Source organism: Myotis lucifugus, unplaced genomic scaffold, assembly GCF_000147115.1.
Source record: "Myotis lucifugus unplaced genomic scaffold, Myoluc2.0 scaffold_309, whole genome shotgun sequence".
Taxonomy (NCBI): Eukaryota; Metazoa; Chordata; class Mammalia; order Chiroptera; family Vespertilionidae; genus Myotis; species Myotis lucifugus.
In genome coordinates this window covers 1,227,261-1,252,870 of record NW_005871357.1, presented here as the reverse complement: position 1 = coordinate 1,252,870, position 25,610 = coordinate 1,227,261, and the positions used below count along the sequence as shown (strand labels likewise).

The following is a 25,610-nucleotide window of genomic DNA, read 5'->3' as shown; positions in this document are numbered from 1 at the left end:
CGCGGTGCAGGGAGCTCAGGCATTCTTCCTCCCAAAGCCTGTCTCGTCTGCGTCAGCGTGAGCTGCACTGCCTGGTGCCTCATCTGTAAAGCGCACGCGTTGTTTCTGGGCCAGAAAGATGATATGTTCTGAAGCAACAAACCTTGAGAATAGACATGGGATTCCTTAAGCTGTTCAAATAAAAAATGAAACATGAAAAAATGAATAAAGATAAACAAGGATACAATATTTATCTGAAGCACATAGTTACCTGCCACCTAATTCTAAGTCCACTTACTTGCCTAGATATGTGACATCCTACAGGATTCGCATTTAAAATGCAGATGCATGTTTTGAAATGGACCACAGCTGAGCAGGTCTGCTTCCAGGAATGCAGATCCATTCGCCCTGGACCAACCCATGCTGACCACACAGATGACAGAAGCTTTATCTCCTCAGAAACTCTAGGCATCACTTCATAAAGGCTATGTAGTATTATGTGCCAAATATACTAGTATCTTATAATAATACTGTTGAAAAATAATCTGGAAGTTTCAAATATTACCAGATTAAATACATAGCTCAGATTTATAAATATAGTATTCATATTTAATAATAAATTATTTTTAAATATTTCACTCAAAATGTTAGATTTTTAAAATAAAATGCCATTTTGTTTTGTCCTATGTAGTATTTTCATGGCTGGTGTGGACAAGTTATTCAACTCTGAGTTTAGGAAGGACATAAGTTGGTGGACCCCGGGATTTAAAGGGCATACAAATTATATGACAAAATCGAAATGTTTATATTATCTAAACATGAAAATTAAAAAGTAGCAAATCAGGATACACTAATAGTTAAAGTAAAAATATATTGGCATTGCCCTAACCGGTTTGGCTCAGTGGATAGAGTGTCGGCCTGCAGACTCAAGGGTCCCAGGTGCGATTCCGGTCAAGGGCATGTACCTGGGTTGCAGGCACATACCCAGTGGATGGTGTGTAGGAGGCAGCTGATCAATGTTTCTCTCTCATCGATGTTTCTAACTCTCTATCCCTCTCCCTTCCTCTCTGTAAAAAAATCAATAAAATATATTTTAAAATATATATATTGGCATGGATTTCAGAGTAATTTACTTGTTTTTAACACAAAAATGGAGCTGAGGGACTTCTAGTTTCTAGTCAGGCAAGTAAGGAGCTTAGAAGTCCTCAGTTGGATCTGAAACAATAAAACCTGAAGGAACAGAAAATGGACAACTCTTCTCAGATCCATGAGAGAAGTGAGGTCACAGGACACACTGCTGCCCCCGCACCTGGAGCCACAGACAGACAGACACAGAGGATCCCAGTGCAGCCACATACACAGTTTATAGTCAGTGGCCTCGGCTTCCGTCGGCCCCTCTTCACAATGAACAACATTGCCATGCAGCCTGTAGCTCTCCCTGTGTAACTCACGTCGTTTTTGTAAGAATATAAAACCTGTGTAAAAATGTTGAAGTTCTATGACAAATGCCCTATTCCTCCGGATATTGGCTCATGTTTTACATTTGAATTTGATGCCTTGAATGAATTGCCCCTTTTTACATTTGGCAATTTGTACATTTTACATAAAAATGTATTTTTATTTTACATAAAAATCTGTATATTTCTGCCCAGCCAGCATGGCTCAGTGGTTGAACGCTGATCTATTGATCAGGAGGTCACAGTTCAATTCCAGGTCAGGGCACATGTCCAGGCTGTGGGCTCCATCCCCAGTAGGGTGCGTGCAGGAGACAGCCGATCCATGATTCTCTCTCATCATTGATGTTTCTCTCTCTCTCCCTCTCCCTTTCTCTCTGAAATCAATAAAAATGTACACAAAATATCTATATATTTCTGTCTGGGAAGCCCCATGCGTCTGGCACCAGGCAGGGCCTCCCCCAAGGGTCTCGGAGCCCTGCAGGCAGGCTGTGCACCCTCTGCTCCACGCAAGACCCCGTCACTCCCCTGCGCTTCCCAGCCCTTGGCCCAGTGTCCCCTGTCACTCAGCACTTTACAGTCTCCTGCTTCCCTAATTTAAATGGCCTGCCTTGATGTCCGTAGACATTTGCGGATTTAAACTCCTGTTCTCTGAAACAGTACATTGAGGTTGACGGCAATCATAGAACAGTTGTTCAGGGCACAGAGACAAGGATTGAGGAAGACAGTTATAGACAATGAAGAGGAGGTTTGTTTCGGGATGACAGTAACCGACCTTCCTCCCCATTTGTTTCCAAGGCCAGCATGTCCCGGGTGAGGCAGGTGGGGCTGCTGGCCGCCGGGTGTCAGCCCTGGAACAAGGACGTGTGCGCTGCCAGCGGGGACAGGTTTGCCTACTGCGCCACCCTGGCCATCTACGTCTACCAGGTAAATAATCCCGCCTCTCCCCGACTTTTCCTTTTATCTATCAGGTGCGATGACCATTTAAGCAATAACTGTCTTCCCCATCGTTCAGTTCTCACGTTATCATGCACTCTGGCATTCAGCAGATACTCACTAAATGTTTCCTAAATGATTTTTTTTTATCTTGAAACACCAACTCATTTCAGTTAAACGTGAAAAAAAAATGTTGCTTTATTCTGAAGTAAAATTCCTTTTAATTGCTAATAGTGTTGTCGTCTATTGAAAATGTTGGAAATAATAGTGTTACTCTAGACACGAGTGAGTTTCCCACAGTAGCGAGTAAGGTTTTGTAGAGTTCATTTCTGGAGTGTGTGGCAGTATCAGCATGCCACTGGAGGCCCAGGCCGATCGGCTCAGCTGGTTGGAGCTTCGTCTGAAACACCAGGGTTCAGGGTTCAGTCCCCAGTCAGGGCACATACATGAATCAACCAGTGAATGCATGAATAAGGGGAACGAGTCAGTAAAAAATGCAGTTCCCATAGAACTCACGATTCTCCACTTCCATCCCCCATACGGAAGACGGCAGCAAGCTCAATGTGTACAGATGTCAGGTCAGCATATTGTATACCAGAAGCGAATATAATGTCAAATGTGCGTTATATATCAATTTTAAAGGTGAAAGAAAGTCATAGGACAGTTTCTGGGAAGGGGCATGAAGTTATTTTGATACCTTGGTCAGAAAACAGGTCTCTGAAGAGGTGTTTTGAACTGGGACTTGGACAGGGGAAGGAACACCTGTGGACAAATGGGGGGAGGGCGTCATTGGCCCAGGGGACTGCAGGCACAGGCCCTCCAGCAGGAATGGTTTGGCCATAGTGGAGAAACGAGGTCAGAGTGGACTAGGAAGAAAATGAAGCCAGATGATACTGGCCAATAGCAGAGGCTCCCGAGGGAGGGTGTTCAGGGTCATGTTAGCAGTCAGGATTTACTGTGACTGCATGGTTAAACAGAGATTGCGATAATAAGTCACTAACATAACAATGACTAGTAAAACCCTGAATAACAATGTGAAAGGTTCATTGCATATCAAAGGACGAAACAATAAAATGACATAATTTAATCCCAAATATGTTAACAATGATAAAAAGATCAATTGGCTCACTAATGACTGGCACATTTACGAAGGAAATGGGAAAATGAGGCAATTCCTTTTGCCCACTTACATATAAGAACACAGTATAATGCCCCTCCAGAAAGCAAGGATATACGATAGGGTCATTGCTTGGCAGACTTTTGACATCTTAATGAGAGTTGGTTTATTTAACACAAATGTTTTTATTCAAATATAAGTGAAACATTGCAGTAAAAATATTTTGAGATGAAGAGTGTTTTCCTCATAGATTTAGCTATAAAAATATGACAAAAATTCAATTATGTGTATTTAAATGTACATCATTTATTTTTACTTGTTTTTAAAATCGATATGTTTCATTTTAATTCTCTCATATTTTTTCAAAATAGTTTCTGTCAGCTGATCAAATATACCTGACAGTAGACCAAGGCTTGAAATGTGTTCATATTTTGTTATTAGAGGTATGCTAATGTTCATCGAGGTAGCTTGTGGAAATGTGATTAATGGAAAGTGTACGATCTAAAAAGAAGCACTGAAATGTTTTATTTATGTATTTTTTTTAGTTGGATCACCGTTATAATGAATTTAAACTCCACGCAATTATGTCTGAACACAAAAAAACTATCACAGCTATCTCTTGGTGTCCACATAACCCCGATCTCTTTGCAAGTGGCAGTTCCGATAACTTAGTGATCATTTGGAATGTGGCAGAACAAAAAGTCATTGCTAAACTCAACAATACAAAAGGTATCTTTGGAACGGGGATGTGTTTTATGGAATGAAACATTTGTATTTCGATGAACAGAATATTTTATTTCAGTTAGCTCAGGTTTTCAAGTAGCCCAGCTCTCTCCTGGTAACCTGCCCAAGAAATACAGTGCACGTCCTGGCTCATGATTGTGTGTGTGCGTGTGTGCCAAACGGAAACAGAATTCCATGAAAAATTACACTCAGTACACCGAACAATCAGGAACAGTAAATACCAAATCGTTTTGGTAGTATTTAAATAAAACACAAACATTTTCAAAACTCAGGCTGTGGCAAAAGTAGTTTACAGTTGTTTGTACCTAAAATAATACAATAATCTACACTAATAAAAGAGAAACATGGTAATTGGCGTACGACCGCTACCCTTCCCATTGGCTAATCAGCATATCCTTATGCAAATTAACTGTCAGCCAAGATAGCGGCCGGCAGCCATGCACTGAAGCGAACAGGGAGGCTTGCTTCCTCCAGGAACTGCAGACTCCAACGTTCCCCGCCTCACTTGCCGGCCTCTCAACTGCAACTCTAAGCAACTATTACTATGTTGCAAATAAGAAGCTAAACAAAACCGGCTTTCAGTCAGCCCCGGACCGCAACATTGTATCCATGTTTTCAGCAGCGAGGCCTCAGAGCTAAAGCTGGCCCAGAATAAAAAAAAAAGAAAAGAAAACAAGGAGCAGTTGGGAGCTTTTAGTCAACTGCCAGCGGGAAAACAGCCCTCAGCCCCTCAGCCAGCCTGGCCAGGCACCCCAGTGGGGACCCCCACCCTGATCCAGGACACCCTTCAGGGCAAACCAGCCAGCCCCTACCCGTGCACCAGGCCTCTATTTTATATAGTAAAAGGGTAATATGCCTCCTGGCACCGGGATCAGTGGAGCAGCGAGGCTCCCGGCACCGGGATCAGCGTGACAGGGGGCAGCGCCCAAACCCCCTGATCAGCCCTGCTCTGTGCCTGATAGGGGGAGAGCTCCCCAATCCCCCGATTGCCCTGCGGCTCTGTGAGTGACAGGGGGCAGCGCCCCAACCCCCTGATTGGCCCTGCTCTGTGCGTGACAGGGGGTGGCGCCGCAACCTCCCCATTGACCCTGCCTTGAGTGTGACAGGGGGCGGTGCCCCAACCCCCCAATCAGTCTACCCTGAGCGTGACTGAGGGTGGCATTGCAACCTCCCGATCCGCCCTGCTCTGTGCATGACGGGGCGGTGCCCCAACTCCCCAATTGGCCCTGCTCTGAGCCTGACCAAGGGCTGCACTTAGGGATTGGGCCTGCCCTCTGCCACCCGGGAGCAGGCCTAAGCCAGCAGGTCGTTATCTCCCGAGGGGTCCCAGACTGCGAGAGGGCACAGGCCGGGCTGGGGGACCCCCACCCCGAGTGCACAAATTTTTGTGCACCGGGCCTCTAGTCTATATAATAAAAGCCTAAGCGACCGTTATGGCGGAATGGCCAGTCGCTATGATGTGCACTGACCACCAGGGGGCAGACACTCAACACAGGAGCTGCCCTCTGGTGATCAGTGCGCTCAAACAGGGGGAGCGCCATTCAGCCAGAAGCCGGGCTGATGGCTGGCAAGCGCAGCAGCAGTGGTGGGAGCCTCTCCCACCTCCATGGCAGCGCTAAGGAACAGCGAGCCGAAGCAGGAAGGTGCGAGGGGTCCTGGACTGCAGGAGGATGCAGGCCAGGCTTAGGGAAACTGCGCCGCGCCACCCCCCCCCCCGCACAAATTTCGTGCACCAGGCCTCTAGTTAAATGAATAATAATAAACTCTGTTTCATATACTCACAATGTTAACCTATTTTTGCCTCACCCTGTAAATATAAAAATAACAATTAGATAAGATTTTCTTAATGGGACAATTGGCCTTGCCTATTCATTGCTCTATTCCAATCTGAAACCCAGGAGGACAATATGCACGCATCTTTAGTGCCCTATTGAATGGGTTTCTTTCCTCCAGATCAAGGTGGAAAGCCTGGTTCACACCAGTGGGTCTTAGTGAAGCGAATAGTATCACTACGCTGCTCCTCCTCCTAGAATCAGACCCTGCAATCATGGTGAAGTTAGTCATCCTGTTTCTGCATTAAATATCACAATATGCAACCTCTTTCTGAGCACCAAGTGTAGCTCAGTCAGTGATTATGAATTTGGAAGCTACTGCTGGGTACATTTTCCACATTTAGCTTCTTCCCTAAAAAATTCTGATGATAACTGTGAGGGAGAACATGGAGAAGTGACAATGCCGCTGACTTTATTTTGTTTAAAGATTCTTTATCATATTCTTCTCAGTGTGTAGTGACAACGTTGAGAATCCATAGGCCATGATATTTCAGTCTTGCTTCCAAAACAATAATAATGCATGTTGGAGGGAGTCTTTGGATATGTTCAACGTATTTTGTTTATTGCTTTTTCCTTGTCTTTCAAATTTAGGTCATTAGGAATGTTGAAAATACTGGTAAAATATACCAATTTTGTTATTTAAATCTCATCTTAAAAATACTTGCCAAACAAGGTTCATTTTTCAACTAGAAAAATGTAAGTCTTATTTCCAGTTTCATACACCCTACTTACTATTTTTACTTGCCACAACCAGTGAACTTCAGTATTAGTAATTTGCTGTAATCTGTGAGCAGATATTTTTAAATATTCAGTGAGCTTCCATTAATGCAAGTAAAACTTTTCCTTAAGGCTTTCCATACATCAGTAAGAGAAGCCAGATTACTTTTGGGACAAGCTTTGTGATGTATAAAAGCCATGGAGCCAAAAAATAAATAAATAAATAAAATAATAAAATAAAAAAATAAAAGCCATGAGCCTGCCGGTGACTCAGTTGGCAGAGTCTCCCATGCACCAAAAGGAAGTGGCTGGGTTCCAGGTCGGGGCACAAACTTCAGTTGGGGGTTCAATCCCTGTCAGGGTGCCCAGGGAGCAACCAGCTGATGGTCCTCTTTCTCTGTCCATTCCTCTCTGAAAATCAATAAAAACATATGCTTGGGTGAGGATTTTAAAAAATGATAAAAGCCATCGATAGCCTCCATCAAGATTTTTCATGTTTTTCTAGTCCTATGTGTTTCTCCAACAACCACAAACCCTATAAATTTTCCAGTGTTGTTTATATTAACAAACCGTGCATTTCCCCAATACTTTAAACCTAGCTTTGTGTGAAATTTATTTTAAGTAGCACAATAAATACTCCTTAAAATTCTGTCTGTGTTTTATGTGACATAAACTAAAAATATCACACAGTGTCATTGTTCTCATGAAGTTGTCACACAAAGTCTACATGAGATCATGCTATCTACATGTTAAGCTAAAGTACAGCTGAGACCGTGTGTTGTTGTAGTACCACCCAGTCTATCCCCTGCTCTGTCATCAGACAACGGCTGCATCACCCCCATTCCTGGAGGGAGAGGTGTTTCATTCACCAGCTGTGTGGACCATGGCTTCCTTTGCCACTGAATCCACACAAAAAACTTTGCATTCATGTTGGCAGAATGGTTAAATAATTTTGGTAACAATTTAAATCAAGTGTGCATACCTTTTCCTCCGAAGTTTTCAAAGACTTATCAATAAGTTCCTCATGCTGTTTCCAAATACCTCCTTAATGTGAAGATGGAAAACTTTGATATTTTATTTTCAAAGAGTTATTGTGAATATTTTTGGTCACTTTCATTTTAAATAGTCCCCTTGAAATGGCTCAGACTTTATTTTTCTTCCTTTCCAGAATCCAGGGTAAGCAAAGTAGAAGTTTGCATGTCAGTTTTTCAGTCAATATTAGAACTTCCCCATCCAGCAGTTGAACTTGAACCTGCAACTGTAGTTTTTACTTCATCATTACTTTTCCCCAATAATCAAAAAATTAATTTAAAGGAAATGTATTTGTTTAATTTTAAAATGTTAAAATTGTCACCCACTTGAAAAATGTCACAATATGCTGTCAGAAAAGAAGGCCTTTAATGGTGGATAATTATGTGTCCTACTTATCTCAGAATCTCGTTGGGAGAATCAAGTGAGTGAGTGTTGGTAGGGCTCTTAGAAGCACTTGCATACAGCAGGCCACTGTGGTAGGGGTCTCTGTTGTAAGGCTATGACATTGGTTCTTGCCCCCTTTCTTCCTTGCTGCCCTTCTGGAAATAGCCGTTCAGAGAGCCAGAATTATCATGGTTTCTCAGGTGTTCTGTGGTGGTTTGGTCACACAGTGTGTCTCATCCCTTATTGGGGAAATTCTACGTCTGTTAATGTACCTTAAAACCACATCGTCTTTTTAATTGACCTCATTTATATATTCATGTATTCATTCATTTAATACAACTGGTGGAGTTCCCCTTGTATGTCAGGCCCTGAACTAGGCATAAGATTCCAGTGTCTGCCTCCTGGCTCATTATAGGCACGAATTGATTTTACGGTCAGTAAACAACTTTGGACTCTGTCTTTGTTTATATCATTTTCTCTTCCTGGGAAATAGCGTTCATCTCATATATTTAAACTCTATGGCTCCTTCAAGGTATAATCTAAATCCCATTTCCTTTGGGAACAGTAGCTCAGTGGTTCACAAACCCTGTTAAAATCGATTCCCAGGCCCTCATTCCGCATCATCCGCTGCCCATCTTCAGTTGGGCGATTCTGATGCAATTGATCAGTGTACCTGCTGGAAGTGTCCCCATCCCTGTCTTGAGTCATGAATTCACCGTAGCCCTTATTTCATTTAGGACCTATTTGATTGCGATGACAGTGGGGAGAGTTACAATGAACTGTCCTATTTTGTCTTACAGTTTAAGGGGGCTTTTACATTCATTGTTGTATTTTCTTTTCTCGATGTTCATGTGAAGTAAGTGGTCAGATGGTTGTAGTTGTGGCCAGTGTGCGGATGAGGAGACAGAGGTTCTGACGGGAAGTGACTTGTTTAGGTCACCTGAGGGAAGGCTATAAGGTTTGATTCTAAGCTCCTGATAAGACAGAGATTGTAGCATTAAGTTCATTGTTATTAAATCCTTGACAGTAACATCTAACTTTTCATACATTTCATCCTTATCTTCCCAATTTTTACTTAAGATCCTTTAAAGCAGGAATTGTAACCCATACTAACTTGTATAGGGAACGCCTAGAGCAGGTCTCACACACAAGAACTCGGTCAAAATTAATTGCTCTAATAAGCAAACAGTGTCCTAAAAGAAAGAACTCTATACCCTTCTTTACATAGGAAGCGTGTAATCATGTTAGTAGTTTAAACCGAACTAGGTACTGTTCCTTTCACTGACGAAGTACCCTGTGTACGTTCCCAGGGGTCTCAGGGATTAGTTTAAAATCCAGTTCCCAAGTCAGAAGGTCATGTGTTTGTAAGTAATGAACACGCTCTTCTACGTGTTGTAGAGCTCACAAAGCAGATGCCGCTGGATGGCAGTTCTCACCGGAACTCTGTGCTGTGACCACTTCTCCTCTGTTCCAGGGACGCCCGCCTCCCTTAGCTGGTGCTGGCACGCGGGCGAGGCCGTGGCCTTTGCTCCCCGCAGGGGCCCGCTGCTCATCTGGACCATCTCGGGGCCGGACAGCGGCGTGACCGTGCACCGAGACGCTCACAGCTTCATGTCCGACATCTGCACCTTCAGGTGGCACCCCCAGAAGAAGGGCAAAGTCGTGTTTGGTCACATGGATGGGAGTCTATCGATTTTCCAATCAGGTGAGGATGTTCTTAGAGCTCCTCCATTTTCTTTTCCTTGGCTTGTGTGACATCTTATTCACACGGCAGAAAACCAAAGGTAACAGAATTTTGATTTTTAAGTAATAGCTGTGCAAGTATTATCCAGCATCTTACTGATTCCAAATAATCATTGGAAGCTAATTTACATCTCAGGCCTTGTCGTGCCTTCAACCCAGCCATGCAGATTTTACTCTGATGAGCCCCGAATCAGGCATGCGTCCCATAGTTTGACTTTTTAAGTCAATTCTTTGTTTCTGCACATTTACTAAGAGAGCGGCCTGAGGGGGTAAGGACATGGAACTGGAATCCTTGATGACTTACCTCTCAAAAATACTCTCCCACCTGCATGTAAAATGCCATTCAGACGCCCCAGACCCTCAGCCGGGTTTTGGTCCTGGGGTGGAAAGGAAAACAACTCTGTAGACCCCATTAGTTCATCACTCCGGCTGAAGGAAAGGGTCTGAAAATTTTGTTTATTTTTAAAATTTAAACGATAAAATGTCTATTGAAAACTTCCCTGAATGGCTCCCCGCTCATCACAGAGTCCTGCTGGCACCTGAGCAGCGTGCTGTCAGCACCCGGCGTCTCTGTGGCTGGGGGCTCCTGTTTTCAGACCAAGTCACATGCTCAACAGCGTCACAGATACTCCACATCCTCTGAAGGGACACAGTTCTACCACTGAGAACCCAATATGGACTTCTTGCTCTCATTGATGCCCCAGGGCTTTTAAGAAGTCACGCACGCACCATTAGGGAAGGTGTCATCTGGCCATGCCTTTTCCCTTTTGTGTAGACAAGAGCAAATGGGTCTAGAAGAAAATGCTGCTTTTTGATTCAGACAAGACACTCTGCTGTGAGTTTGAAACGTTGGCGCTGTGGCGTTATACTGCAGCACACAGCTTCTTACTTTTCCCCGAGGAGTGGCCACCCTCACCTTGTTACTGACTTCCCGCCCCATAGGGATCTAGTCTCTACCTAACAAGATAGAATTTCCGTCCTCCAGGCTCCTGCAGGTGACTGCTGTCCAGTTTATCTATCTTGGAAGAAGAAGAAGAAAAGGGAAATATTCATGGAGGACTGCCCACAACGAGGCAGTTCACCCATTATTTTAAATCCGTGATTTCAAAATTGGGGTTATGAGTATGTTTGTATATCTGTGTGTGTGTTGGGTGGAGGGGAGAAGGGATCCAGGAGACTCAGTCAGACGAAAAGCACCACTTTGTTCTGTATTATCTGTATTTTCATGTAAAAATCCTCATATGCATAGAGGGTTCCAGGGCCAAAAGTGGTGGGAAACCACTGCTTTACCTATTTCCAGTTATATTCTTGGACAAAGCCAGCTCACCAGAGAATGTTCTTATCTTCATCACGGAGCTGTTTTAATTGACTTGACTCTGTTGTTACCCCTAGGAGGGCATTAATCAAGTTTGCATTGTTTCACCTTAGACGTGTTGTTGGTGACCTTGTCCTCGTGCAACACCGTGTCCCCGTTTGGAAGCGCTCAGGGGAGCGGCATTTATCTCTGGTGTCAGTTCTAGGAAACATTGTGCTTCTCGTCAGGACATTTTTTTGTTTGTCATTTTGTTTTATTTTTATCCTATTGTGCCACCTTTCATGATTGCTTTCCTCTTGGCTTTAGCCACCAGATCTCAAAATCAAAATTTCAGCAGCTCTTTGGATTATGCATCATCCTCATTATTTTATTTTTCAACCATAATTTTCCCTTGCCCCAGTTTTCGTCTCTCATACAGAAATTGTCAACCTCATCTTCCCAATTTATCGCATGCGTCTGTCCTCACCTGACAACACAAGGGGCCTGATATTTGTATAAAAAAATAGAACACAAGTAATAGCAAAATAAATAATGTAAACTAGAATATTATCAGCGGTTATTCTAATGATTGGCTTTCCATTTATAGATTCATTTTTCTATCTTTCATAATAAAAATGTTGATACCTGATAGAACAGAAAATAGTGACTATAACTCATCATTTTGACTAAGATGGGGCTTTGCAGCAACAGGATTTAGATATTATAACATTTTCATTGTAAATTTTATCATTTTTTTGTTGCTATTATTTTTTTTTATATCCTGGAATATTTTTAATGAGTCATAGATGTTAAGTGGCACATGCAAATACCTAAAAATTAGTAAAGTACAACCTAGGTCAGGGGTGGGCAACCCCTGGCACGCGTGACAAACATGGCACGCCAGTAACTTTTGCTGGCATGCGAAACCCTCTCTTATAATCTTCCATTTACAATTTTTTTCTTAATATCGACTTTTTTATTTTTCAGATAAATTCAGTGTAGGTGCATCTTAGATAAATAAATAATTTTACAAAACAAGTTATCTTAAAGACCATAGACATGGATTGACGAGAGAGGGGAAGAGCAATTTCTATGCCTTTGCCTTAACTCTCCCTGCCTTCCTAGATCCGACAAGTGTTTTGGTTTCATCCACATACGCTTGTGAATCTTTGTTCTCAGTGATGAATTTTGTTAAGTCTCGTAATAGGAGTAGCCTGACGGATGAAAGTAGTAGCTCGTGCTTATCTCTGAAGGTCACGAAATATAAACCTGATGTAAAATCTCTCATCAGTGATGCAGCAGCAAAAGTCCCACTGATAATATCAAACGGAGTCATAAAGTTTTCTGTCGGACTATCAGTGTACATGTATACATTAAAAAGTAAATGTAGTTTTCATCATCATATACTGTGTTTTTGTCGCTCGAATGAATTTCATTATTTCTTCAAGGTTCTTCACAGACGTACACCTTAAGAGATATCAAGTAGGCGTAACATGTTCTCAAAAAATTAGGGTTGGCACGCAGAAGAATTTTGAGTCAGAGATTCTGCTGGTTTTGGCACGCACTCACAAAAAGGTTGCCCACCCCTGACCTAGGTTAATAAATCATTTTTCTGCCTCTTTTGGCCTTGTAATGACCCACCTTATTAATATTCATTATTGTTACATAAAATAGAAATTTAGATGATGTTTGTTTGGGGAAAGAAGAAGCAAACAAACTTTCCTTGATGGTCATTGTGAAAATTTGACAAATCCAAATAAAAGAAAACTGTCGTGCACTTTCTATGACTATATATGCACAAATTCTGACTAAAACAATACCTGTTTAAGATCCACATTGTATTTATATAATATCATATTCTGATGAAGTTAATGTCAAGGCAGAAGCTGTGAGGTGTTTTTTTTAAAATATATATTTTTATTGATTTTTTACAGAGAGGAAGGGTGAGGGATAGAGAGTTAGAAACATAGATGAGAGAGAAACATCGATCAGCTGCCTCCTGCACACCTCTTACTGGGGATGTGCCTGCAACCAAGGTACATGCCCTTGACCGGAATCGAACCTGGGACCTTTCAATCCACAGGCCGACGCTCTATCCACTGAGCCAAACTGGTCAGGGCCAGCTGTAAGGTTTTCAGTTCATTTCATAATACCTGACAGACCCACGGGAATCGCTTTTCTCTGCTTTGATAACCTGAAAGGTGGGAGAACCGTATGCGCTGATGGACAGAGCTATGGTATCTTCCAGTTGTGTTATTTTTTAAATTAAAAAAAAATTATTTTAACGTGTAGAGCCCGCAGGGACAACTGGGCTGTCGCCTCTCAGTGTAGTCATGTCACTGCCGTGCTTGGAGAGTGAGAGCGTCTGTGGAGTGGAGTCCCCTGGGGTGCGTTGCCGAAGCGTAGTCCCCCCATTGCCAGTTGTGTGTGTAATTTGGAAGGAAGAGGGGATTATTTGATGGGCCTTGGCTTCATTTATTTTGTTTTCTTTGTGGGGTTTTATTGTTGTTGTTGTGTCCTGAATCCTCACCCAAGGATATATTTCCATTGACTTTTAGAGAGTGGAAGGAAGGGGAGAGTCAGAGAGAGAAACATCAATGTGAGAGAGACACATCGATTAGTTGCCTCCCACACAAGCCGAGACCTGGGCCAGGGATGGAGCCTGCAACCAAGGCACGTGCCCTTTGACCAGAATCGAACCTGGGACCCTTCAGTCTGAGGGCCAGCACTCTATCCACTGAGCCAGACCGGCGAGGGCGGGCCTTGGCTTCATTTACTTCCCCGTGTTTTGTCCCCCGTGTTTCTGGCTGCCTTGGTTGTACTGGAGTCAGGAGTGAATGATGGTTATGACAGATGGTCTGATGCATGACAAGGAGTAAATAGTGATGTGCTGCTCATGATATTGCCACTGTTCTAAGCACTTTCAGCAACTAATTCATTTAATCTTAAAAAGCAACCAAAAAACTCTACAAGGTAGGAATCGTTATGTTCACTATACAGACAAACAGTAAGCACAGGGAGAGGAGGTGTCTTGTCCAAGAACTCGAAGCCCGTACGTGGTGGAACTAAGTCAGGCTGGACCCAAAGTCTGTGCTGTTAATCACAACAGGATGTTCTTCCTCCTGGTAAGCCCTTTCCTATCTGTGTGCTTTGTCACTCAGTGAGATGGTGGTTGATGACAGTATCGTGTGTATGCATGTCTTTCTCTCACCGTTTTTCAGTAACAAATAGGGCAGACTTCCCAGGTACTAGAGGTCACCAACGCAGAGCAGTCCAGGCTGACCTCCGTCTCTGGGACAAGCTCTGTTCCCCGCCGTCACACGTCCTGGGTGACTTCTCGGAGAAAGCCAGCACCCTCCCGGTTACTGACCTTTTTCTGAGAATGTCGTTTGAAATCATTTTCTTCGCATTTTAACAGGTAACAAAAGTCAGAGACATGTTCTGAGGCCCGACTCCCTGGAAGGGACCGACGAAGAGGACCCAGTCACGGCCCTGGAGTGGGACCCGCTGTCCACGGATTACCTCCTGGTGGCCAATCTGCATCATGGGATCCGGCTGGTGGACTCGGAGTCGCTCTACTGCATCACCAGCTTCAGCTTGCCCAGCGCAGCCGCCTGCGTGCAGTGCGTGGCCTGGGTCCCCAGCGCCCCGGGCATGTTCATCACTGGAGGTGAGGACCCCCACCCTCCACATTTAAAATGCGTGTGTGTTCTTTAATTCGGTCAGGAAATGATACTCCTTCGTTGGTTACTTCTGTGTAAGACCTATTAATGCTGCAAATGTTATCATTTATTATACTAAATGCCTGGTTTACTTTTATTTGTACTGTATGTCATTAACATAATGACAAATACAAATGAAATTAAGACCCTGTTATCCAGGTTTCTGGTAATAAATTGGGATATGTATGTGCACACGTGTGCATGTTCATGTTTGTGTGTGTAAAAATACAAACAGTTCATTTTCAGGAATGGCAGGACGAGAGTTAAGGGATGGACTCGAACAGCGGGTTATCTGGACAGGAGGCCTACGAGCCTCCCTAGGGATTGTGATCGGAGTGAGCCCTATGCCTAGGCAGCCCCAGAATCTATCACATGGCTTCCTAATCAAGAGAGTGAGCAAAGTCAAGGAGTGATGGGGATGGGAAGAGGGGGAATTTAAAATACTCATTAGAAATTAACTAGTATTGCTATTTACTCTTTACTTAGGTTCAGAAAGTATGGTCCCTGAAGTGATAGTGCTATCAGCTGCTGTGTAAATCCTGTTATTGGCTTAGTGCAAAATAAAAGAGAGTCTTTATCCTCTCGACATTTTTAAAGAAATTATTTGCACATTATTCACAATAGCCAAGATCTGGAAACAGCCCAAGTGCCCATGGGTAGCTGAGTGGGTGAGAATGGAATACTACTCAGCCGTCAAGAGGAAGGAAATCTTACCCTGGATGGACCTGGAGAGGACTATGCTGGGTGAACTAAGCCGGTCAGAGGAAGACAAGTACCATGTGATTTCACGTATATGTGGAATCTAATGAACAAAATAGGAACAGACTCAGAGATAAAGAGAACAGACTGACAGCTGCCAGAGGGGAGGGGGCTTGGGGGCCTGGGTGAAATAGGTGAGGGGACTGAGCAGGTCACATGGGTGGTTGCAGAATAGCCACAGAGATGCAGAGATGCGATTGCAACATGGGAGCCAGGTGGGTGGTTGGGCAGCGGGGACCACTCAGTAGAGTACCTGTCTTTCCAGCTGTGGTTTAAAAAAAGACATTCTTTACTACTTTAAGCACTTCGGTTACACATGGAAGTAGACAGATCCTTATATATCTTAATTGCCTTTAATTTCATAGGGTATGTTAATGATAAACATGGGAATTTTTTATATAGCTAATACTATTATTATTGAGATAAAGCTCACATACCATAAAAGTCACCATTTTAAAGTATACAGTTTAGTGGTTTCTATGCTCAGAAAGTTGTACAACCTTTACTGCTATCTAATTCCAGAACATTCCATCATCCCCTCAGTTAATTCCCTCTGTACCACTAGCAGTCACTCTCCGCTACCCCCTGTCCACCACCCCTCGTGTACACGTGTGTGAACATAAACTGCTAATCTGCTTCCAGTCTCTAGGGATTCTGACGTTTCATAGAAATGAAATAACTCAACATGTGGCTTCTTTGACATAGCATAGGCAGGGGTCCTCAAACTACGGCCCGAGGGCCACATGCGGCCCGCCGAAAACATTTATCCGGCCCGCCGGGTGTTTTTGCCGCCGCTGCCTATCCTGCTTAGCAGCCGACTCGTCCTGGGCCCACAGTGCACATGTGTGGAATGTCTGAGGGACAGTGAACTAGCCCCCGTTTAAAAAGTTTGAGGACCTCTGGAGAGGGTTGAAGCTTCATCCGTGTTGTTGGGTGTGTAACTCATTCCTTTTTAAGGGTGAATGACATCCCAGGGCATGGGTATGCCAGGTTTTGTGTATCAGCTGACAGACACTTAGCTTTTTTCTACATTTTTTGCTGTTATGGATAGCACTGCTATGAGCATTGGTGTGCAGGCTTTTGTATGGGCACGTTTCTAATTCTGTGGGTACGTTCATTGGATACAATTGCTGGGTCACATGTTGGCTCCATGTTGAATGGTTTGAGGACCTGCCAGATTGTTTTCCAAAGTAGCTGATGAAGGTAGAATTCTGGGGGCTTTCTAGCCGGGTTTCGGGTCTATTGGGCAGCCTTGTCTGGCTGCAGTCTAGCAAGGGAGCCGCTTATGAATGTGTCGGACGAGGGAGGATTGTGTAACGGTGGGTGGGAAGTTGTCAGTGGCTGCCTTTCCTGGACCGCATGGGTCAGTAGGGTGCTTTTTGTGATCAGATTGTCACAATGACCTCTGTGGGTAGAGGTGCCATAGAAGGTAGTTTCTCACCCCAGAGAAGGGTCCAGAACAGAAAAAAATAGTAAACATGTCAAAAGTGTAAAGGTTGAATAGCACGTTAGCTGTCTCTTTCACTGTGTTATTGTACAGTCTTATTATTGAAGAAGCCATTGGCAGTGCTAAAAACCTTGCAAGTTGAAGATTTTGTTATTACTCTTACATCTGGGCATTTCATATCTCAAGTAAACGTGTTAACATGATGCTTTTTCCTGACTAGATTCTCAAGTAGGCGTTTTACGCATTTGGAATGTTTCAAGAACAACGCCGATTGACAATTTCAAACTCAAGAAAACGGGGTTTCACTGCTTACATGTACTTAATTCTCCACCAAGAAAAAAATGTGAGTAAAAGCATCATCAGAGTTTCATACCTTAGAATAGTGTATGTGCTGCTTCCAAATGAAATGACTGATGTAGTGGTATAGGCGTATCAGATATGTGCCTCTGAAAAGCACATGTAAAAATCAGCCTTTGGCAAAGTCTGTGCTAAAGGAACCACGTAAGCCACACAAGCTAAGCTTTTCTGTCAGGCCTTACTGCTTCTAAATCCTGGAAACGGGAGTGCTGGAGGTGCTGAGACTGGAGAAGTAACATTCTGGAGGCCGATACAGGGTATATCCTGCAATTTTTTTTGGGGGGGAGGGGGTGGGTATTTGTTTCTTTGTTTAGTTCAGGGGTGGGGAACCTTTTTTCCGCCAAGGGCCATGTGGATATTTATAACATCATTCGCAGGCCATACAAAGTTATCAACTTAAAAGTTAGCCTGCCATATTTGGTCAAATGTTTAATTAACTCCCCCCTAATGTCTTGGCAGGGGCCAGACCACATGATTTCTCGGCCCTTATGTGACCAGCGGGCCCCGTGTTCCCCACCCCTGGTTTAGTTGCTATGATGTGCATATCATAGGATGACTGACACATCACCGATTCTCTTCTTTCGCATTGGTTTTCATATTACAAAAGCGGTCCATGTTCATTAGAGGAAAGTCATAAAATATGAAGGAGCACATACCAGTCTTGTCGTTTGTGAGTAATTCCTTTTAGGGAATCTATTGCTAGATGTCTAGTCTTTTACCCCACTTTTAAAAATGTAACAAAGTGTGGAATAAGAAAAATTATGTGAATAATGAAGATTTTAAAATACAGACATACCAAATTCTAAAAAAAGGATGATTTACAGATAGATAAGTACATAGAGCAGCGGTTCTCAACCTGTGGGTCGTGACCCCTTTGGGGGTCGAATGACCCTTTCACAGGGGTTGCCTAAGACCATCAGAAAATACATATATAATTACATATTGTTTTTGTGATTAATCACTATGCTTTAATTATGTTCAATTTGTAACAATGAAAATACATCCTGCATATCAGATATTTACATGACGATTCATAACAGTAGCAAAATTACAGTTATGAAGTAGCAACGAAAATAATTTTATGGTTGGGGGTCACCACAACATGAGGAACTGTATTAAAGGGTTGCGGCATTAGGAAGGTTGAGAACCACTGGCATAGAGGGTATCAAAACCCCCCATAATGTCAGTAAATTAAAATATTAGAACAATGAGTCATGGATCATATGAATTTTAACCAAATGGTGAATAAGGTTTCATGGAATCAGATGCCTCTTTTGTTATGAGAAGTTCATTCTAGCATGGACTTCCTGTCATTCCCAGATTCCGAGAAATAGTGTTATCCAAATGAATGCAATAAGGAAGATGATTATATTTGAATAAAAAAGGGAGCATACTAAAAAAAGAGAATATCTGAATTTATTTATCTACATTCCAGTATGTAATTAGTATAGATTGGTCTGATAATTTACAGTGGCACCATTATTTTGGGTTATGTTTACAAAAGAATATTCATGTTCTAAAACAAAACTTCTTGAAAAGAAGACACAGTATGAGATAAAGACTAGGCAGAAAATAATTAAACATGGGGACACTTAAGCAATTGAAAGTTGGAAAAATGGAAGCATATGAACAATAAAAGTAAACATGAGGAGGAAGAGAGAAAAAACTGAGGTGAAAATGTACAGCCAGCATGGCTCAGTGGTTGAGCATTGACCTAGGAACCAAGAGGTCACAATTCAATTCCAGGTCAGGGAACTTGCCTGAGTTGCAGGCTCGATCCCCGGTAGAGGGTGTGCAGGAGGCAGCCGATGTATGATATTTCTCTTTCACTGATGTTTCTGTCTCTCTGTCCCTCTCCCTTCCTCTCTAAAAGTTAATAAAAGCATATTAAAAAATAAGTTGTAAAAAAAATGTATGTCAGACAATTATGGTTCTTAATTTGGGTGCTAAATTAAAGTGAATTATATAATCACAAAGATAATTATTTTCATTAGAATAGCAATTACTAGAGAGTTATGAGCTTTAAAAGAAAAAATTCACGTGTGTGTGTGTGTGTGTGTGTGTGTAAGGGGGAGTAAGCTGATATATCAAGACTTTGAAAGAAGGTTCTAATTAAAAAATAAGCATTCTCTGCTTTAATATATGGGGAGATAATACACCAGATATTCACAGCATTAGTGATTCCTCACACACTAATTTTATTTTTTTTCTTTATTGATTAAGGTGTTACATATGTGTCCTTATTGCCCCATTGCCCCCCGCCCCCACTCATGCCCTCACCCCCCTGGTGTCTGTGTCCATTGGTTAGGCCTATATGCATGCATACAAGTCCTTTGCTTGATCTCTCCCCCTACCCCCACCCTCCCCTACCTTCCCTCTGAGGTTTGAGCATCATATCGATGCTTCTCTGTCTCTGGATCTGTTTTGGTTCATCAGTTTATGTTGTTCATTATATTCCACAAATGAGTGAGATCATGTGATATTTATCTTTCTCTGACTGACTTATTTCTGACTGACTTTTGGCAAAACTGCAAGTACTGCTGAGGCAGAAACGTGGTTGTTGCCTACAGCTCACGGACCCCAGTTCTGCTGAGAGGAAACCCGGGAGCCTCTATAAACCCAGCCTCATGGCGTCATCTGCACACGGGAAGCTGCTACCATAAACGTTTACCTGCTGATCTTCTTCTTTTTCAGTTTCAATCCAGCCTCCAACCCCAAATCACCACATGTCCTCTACGAGCGAGGCGGTGCCCCCGCCGGCGCTGCCCCCGGGCCAGGCGTTCTCCCTGCCCCCCGGGCACGCCCTCTGCTGCTTCCTGGACGGGGGCGTGGGCCTGTATGACCTGGGAGCCAAGAAGTGGGATTTTCTGAGGGACATGGTATGTCTGTGATCGTCCCTTCTTTCACACACGGCACTTCTTTTGTGAAGCTCATGATGTTTACTTTCACTCACATATTAATATTGTTAACATTTATTTTTGTAAAAAATCAGCCTGGCTGGTGTGGCTCAGTGGTTGAGCAGTGTCGACCCATGTACCAAGAGGTCACAGGTTCGATTCCCTGTCAGGGCACATACCCAGGTTTCTGGCTCCATCCCCAGTAGGGGGCATGCAAGAGACAGCCTATCAGTGATTCTCTCTCATCCATAATGTTTCTGTCTCTATCCCTCTCCCTTCCTCTCTGTCTAGAAATATATATTTTTTGAAAACGAGTCATATCATTAGGACTTTACCCGGGGTGGCTGAAACATTTCAGAATGATGTCTAGAATGGTGACAAAACTATTAAGATTCTTTAAGCTTTAAACATGAAACTCCAGTGAACATTATGGTCTCACTTATCCTGATTGCCCTGCATGGCTGGTAGTGTTCCAATACTGTGTGGACCATGCCAGCCCTTCGTACAGTGCTGGAAACTGCATTGCTGTGCCATGTTCTGGAAGCAAAGAGAGAAATAGCACAAGCCTTTCTTAGGAGGAAGGACAAGTCCATCTCTGCCAGCTACTCCAAGCTTTGGTGTTCTCATCTGTAAGTGAGCAAGGCGGTTGGGTTAAGTATTTTTAAGATTTATTTTCCATTATTGAATCATTATAATTCTATGATTCTATCATCTGTTTTTTAAAAAAAATGCTTTTATTGATTTTACAGAGAGAGGAAGGGAGGAGAGAGAGAAGGATCGACGATTGGCTGCCTCCTGAGCACAGCCCAGGCATGTGTCCTGACTGGAAATTGAGCCGGCGACCTTTCGCTGCATGGGACGATGCTCAACCAACTGAGCAACACCGGACAGGGCCCTTCTGTTCTCAGGACCACTAAGCCTCTGTATACAATAGAGCACAACCTCACTGAGGACTCGCGTTTTTGTTGGGTTTTAATCTATGCTTTAGCTCTACTACCAGAACCAGGGCCTGGCACATAGCAAGACTTCATTAAATTTTGCTGAATGAATGAATACATGCATAATGAGTGAGTGAGTGAATATAATCATGTATATTGTGTTGTAATTACTATTTGTCAAGAATCATCTTCCCTAATTTTTCCTTGTTTATAAAATGCCCATTTTTTCCCCTACAGGTTTGAATTATACTAATCCAGACATTTAAGACTTTTAAATGTTAATTGCTTTTCTCTGGAAAAACTTAGAAAGGACTCTACAGCTATTTTGCCCTTCTTAAAAAAAAAAAGAGGGAAATAATCAATAATACTGTTATTTGAAGGCTAATTTAATTTTATCCTCAAATAAAAATATGGAACATTAGCAAAAATATTTTTTAACAATATGTAGCTTAGTTATATGAAAACATTCCTTTTGTAGACATTCTTCAGTTTATTGAATTTTCTTTCCATATAAATGCTTCCCCAGTGTGGGAAATTTTTTCCCCATTTCAAATTACCACCTACTTTTATTTTTTTTAAATATATTTTATTGATTTTTTACAGAGAAGAAGGGAGAGGGATAGAGAGTTAGAAACATTGATGAGAGAGATCGATCAGCTGCCTCCTGCACGCCCCCCACTGGGAATGTGCCCGCAACCAAGGTACATGCCCTTGACCGGAATCGAACCTGGGACCCTTGAGTCCGCAGGCTGACGCTCTATCCACTGAGCCAAACCGGTTCGGCATACCACCTACTTTTAAAAGATTATGAAAGGGAGGGAGGAAAATATAACAGTGTTTTAAAATTCATATTAGTAAGGAAGTTACACAATCTAAGTTCAAACGACTTTCTATTGAGTGTATATCCTCATATTAAAATATGTTTTATTTAAAAAAAACTATGTTAAATTTATAATTCAGTCAAAACTAAAACATTCCTTGATTATAAATTATTTCAGTGGCTCTTCTCACTTTAAAAGTGTCTGCCAGTCAGAAAAGACTTGAGTTTTTTCCCCATAAAGTCCCATTGCTAACGCAGACCCCGATCTGGGAAGGCTGGGCAGTTACCAGCACAAGCATCCGACGTGATGTTGCAACTGCCCAGCATCTCCAAGCTTCCAAGGCACATGGCATCAGAAAACCCCCCTGTTCAGATACTTGCTAACAGGCGTCCTTCCACGCGAATGTCGACTTGATTAAAATGAAGAAAAACGCTTCCCTTTCTTCCTTTCACCCCTGCATTCCTCCCGATAAGACAAGAAACATTCACCACGTAGCTCTTGCTATATGATTTCTCAAATGAGTTCTGAAAGCATAGCCGTGAATTAACATTGAAGAATGCACCTGCAGGCAGTCCCAGCCCCTGCCCCTGCCCAGCCCCTGGGGCTGCACCAGCAGCTGCACCCGCCTCCCCTCCCTCTCGCTGGCTCTGGAGATTGTCCCCTCCCCTCCCTTGTGGCCCTGGTGCGGTTTCCTGAGGGCCCTGCTCCCTGGTATCACGGGAGGCACCTGAGTGTGAAGCCTCCCTCTGTACCTGTAGGGCAGGCCTGGGGGAGAGCTCGCCCGCCCTGTCCCTGTGTTAATTCTCCCCAGCCCCGCATGCTGCAGTGTCTGCTGCTTGGAGTAGGAGGGGAGGGTCAGTTCCCATCCCCAGGGCTGGGAGACACACATGGCAACTGGCTGCTTACCTGAGATTCTTCCCAGGTTCGCCCACAGGCACCCAGTAATTAGCCTCCACTTAGCAGGTACATGTTTGCACACATCTGTCCATCCCACCGCACAGCCTGCGGGGTGTCGGGGACCCATGTCACCATGTCATGGGAACAGGATTGTGAGTTCCAAAGAGTAAACTTGCTAGAAAACGTTGGAACAGTTTAAAAACTTGATGAAAAGCCAAGACCAAGCCAGATGTGTCTTCTTTCAGTTAAAACCGTGAAGTCCTTTTGGACTATGTCATTGGTACGAAGAAAGTGATATTTGCACTAAAGGCTGCTTTCCGTTTTCTCTTGTCTTTTATTATGTTCCCAGAATTACATAGTAACTGTTAAGAGTTCACTGCTTTATGAATTTCTAGCATCGTCCTCTGTGTACGATGAGTATTAAGAAAAGCTATGCATTGGGTCGCAGTTGAAATCGGACTTTTGGAAATCTTTGACTTAGTTGCTGCCGTAGGGAACGGAGGCTGAATGAATCTAGGTCTGTGAGGCGTGTACGGTCACAGCACAGGGACCCCCCACAGCAGCAGCACGCGGGTCCTGTGTCTTTGCTCGCCGTTGCATATTTGCACTCGTATTTGGAAACCCTGGTACCGGGTTGAACTTGACTGCACATTGGTTTGCTTATTAATCACCTGGGTTGTCTCAGTGGCTGAATTTTCTCAGTGACTTGTGTGCCTCATCCTAGGGACACGTGGAAACCATCTTCGACTGCAAATTCAAGCCCAACAACCCCAACCTCTTAGCGACAGCGTCCTTCGATGGCACCGTGAAGGTCTGGGACGTGGACACGCTGACCGCGGTGTACACGTCCCCGGGGAACGAGGGGGTGATTTATTCCCTCTCCTGGGCGCCAGGTAAGAAGCATGTCATTAAAATCGGGAGGACAGCTCAATGGCCTTCCTGACTTTTATTTTCATGTGAATTCCCTTCTTCCCCTCGATGTCGTCTCCTTCCAAAGGCTGGTGGAGGCGCAGTAGGAAGAACGAATTTGTTGGGTGAGTTTGGGGGAGGTTTTCAGAATAGACTTCCTGCTGGACACTTGGGTTTCTGGGCCCTTTGGTATCACGTGACCATAGAGAAAAGCCGAGGTAAATCAGGTTCATTGTGACCCATCTAATTTTAGCTGCATTTGTATAGACATGCATTTAACGATATAACGCATTTTACGTGACCATTTTCCTTAAAAGTTTTATACGAATCAAATATATGAAAGTGTTGAAAATGTGCTTTCTAAAATTACAAAATTTGCTTTCTAAATCACAGTACAGGTTTTTCCCTGATGCGGCTGTTTTGTAAATATGAATGGTTATGCATCAGCACAGTTCACTTGTGACCGTGTGATTAATTCTGTGGGTTTTCACATAATTTTTTTTTAAAGAACTACTTAGCAAATCTCAAGTCTTTTTCCAAGATTACATCTTCGGGAAGGACATTTCTGGCAAGCATTTCAGGTAATGTCTATCAAATTGTTCCCCAAGGTGATTTGGATTGCATTGCCGGAGCAACTTCCCAAAATGGCGCCTTCATTTGGGATATTAAAAAGGGCAAAGTGATCCAGCGCTTTAACGAGGTAAGGTGTTATTTCCTGGTGGCTGGGCAACCTGGTGTCTTATGCTGCTCCAGACTTTCCCAATGCTGTTGTCTCTTAACTTAATAGACAATCCCCAGGTGGCAGTGTGTTCTCTGAATTAGAAGGGCACCCAGGGGGATGTTTACATGTTCAAATGAATTCTGAAAAATAACTCCACCTCAAGTGGCATGAGGTCTTCGGAGGAATCTGAGTCATCCTCCCCAGATTATCTGGGCATATATTCAGTAGTCGGAAGAGACGAAACCCAGAACAATTCCCATGTCACCGTCCCAGGCCTCTCGCTGGTTAGCTGTTGACGTAGGGAGAAGCCTTTATTGCCTGAACCTCTGAGACAGGGAAGTCGGTTATATAGTGTCTTAGCTTCCCTTTCAGTCCTCAAATCCTTTTATTCCACGACAAGCCCTAAAACCAATCCTCTTCCTATTTGTAGTGTCACAGATGGTGCTTGTACTTCTGCTTGGAGTCAGTTGTCACCCAGAGGTGACCGAGTCCCACTAATATTTAGAAAATATACATGATCTCATGACAGCGTGTTAGATACGAATCAAGGGAAATACCACAGAATCTAGGATTGTCTCTTGCTATTTTGAAATTTCGTTCATTTCAAGTGATTACTGTTAATGCCTATTAAGTATATAACGTCTATAAAATCGTGTCTATATTTGAGGCTTTAAAACCATGTATACTAAAGACTTATCCCTTTGAGGATCAAGTAGCCTTCATCTCAGGAGGTTGGCCAGTGTTTGGAAACTTCCAACGCCAGGGGGCAGTGTTGCCCTCCGCAGAGGAAACTCCCTACCCCCCTCCCACCCCCACATCTCAGGACTGAACTCACCTCCTGCCCTTTCTCTTGTATTAGTCTCATCTTGTCTATTACTGGATACCCTATCTGCTGCCTCCCATCCCGAGC

General features: G+C 43.3%; 1 protein-coding gene across 3 annotated transcripts in view; it reads left to right on the top strand.

Moving 5' to 3' along the window:
* The window catches only part of WDR17 (WD repeat domain 17), a 67,982-nt gene that overhangs the window by 5,513 nt on the left and 36,859 nt on the right, over nt 1-25,610 (top strand). For 2 of the 3 annotated variants that reach the window (XM_023763933.1, XM_023763931.1), the window contains exons 2-9: nt 2,232-2,360; nt 4,032-4,215; nt 9,670-9,900; nt 14,651-14,902; nt 17,381-17,503; nt 20,212-20,396; nt 23,795-23,963; nt 24,588-24,679. In XM_023763933.1, the coding sequence (XP_023619701.1) occupies nt 2,232-2,360; nt 4,032-4,215; nt 9,670-9,900; nt 14,651-14,902; nt 17,381-17,503; nt 20,212-20,396; nt 23,795-23,963; nt 24,588-24,679 (1,365 nt within the window). Of the gene's footprint in view, nt 1-2,231; nt 2,361-3,867; nt 3,930-4,031; nt 4,216-9,669; nt 9,901-14,650; nt 14,903-17,380; nt 17,504-20,211; nt 20,397-23,794; nt 23,964-24,587; nt 24,680-25,610 lie in introns of those variants that run through there. The other variant, XM_023763932.1, reaches the window with a different exon arrangement.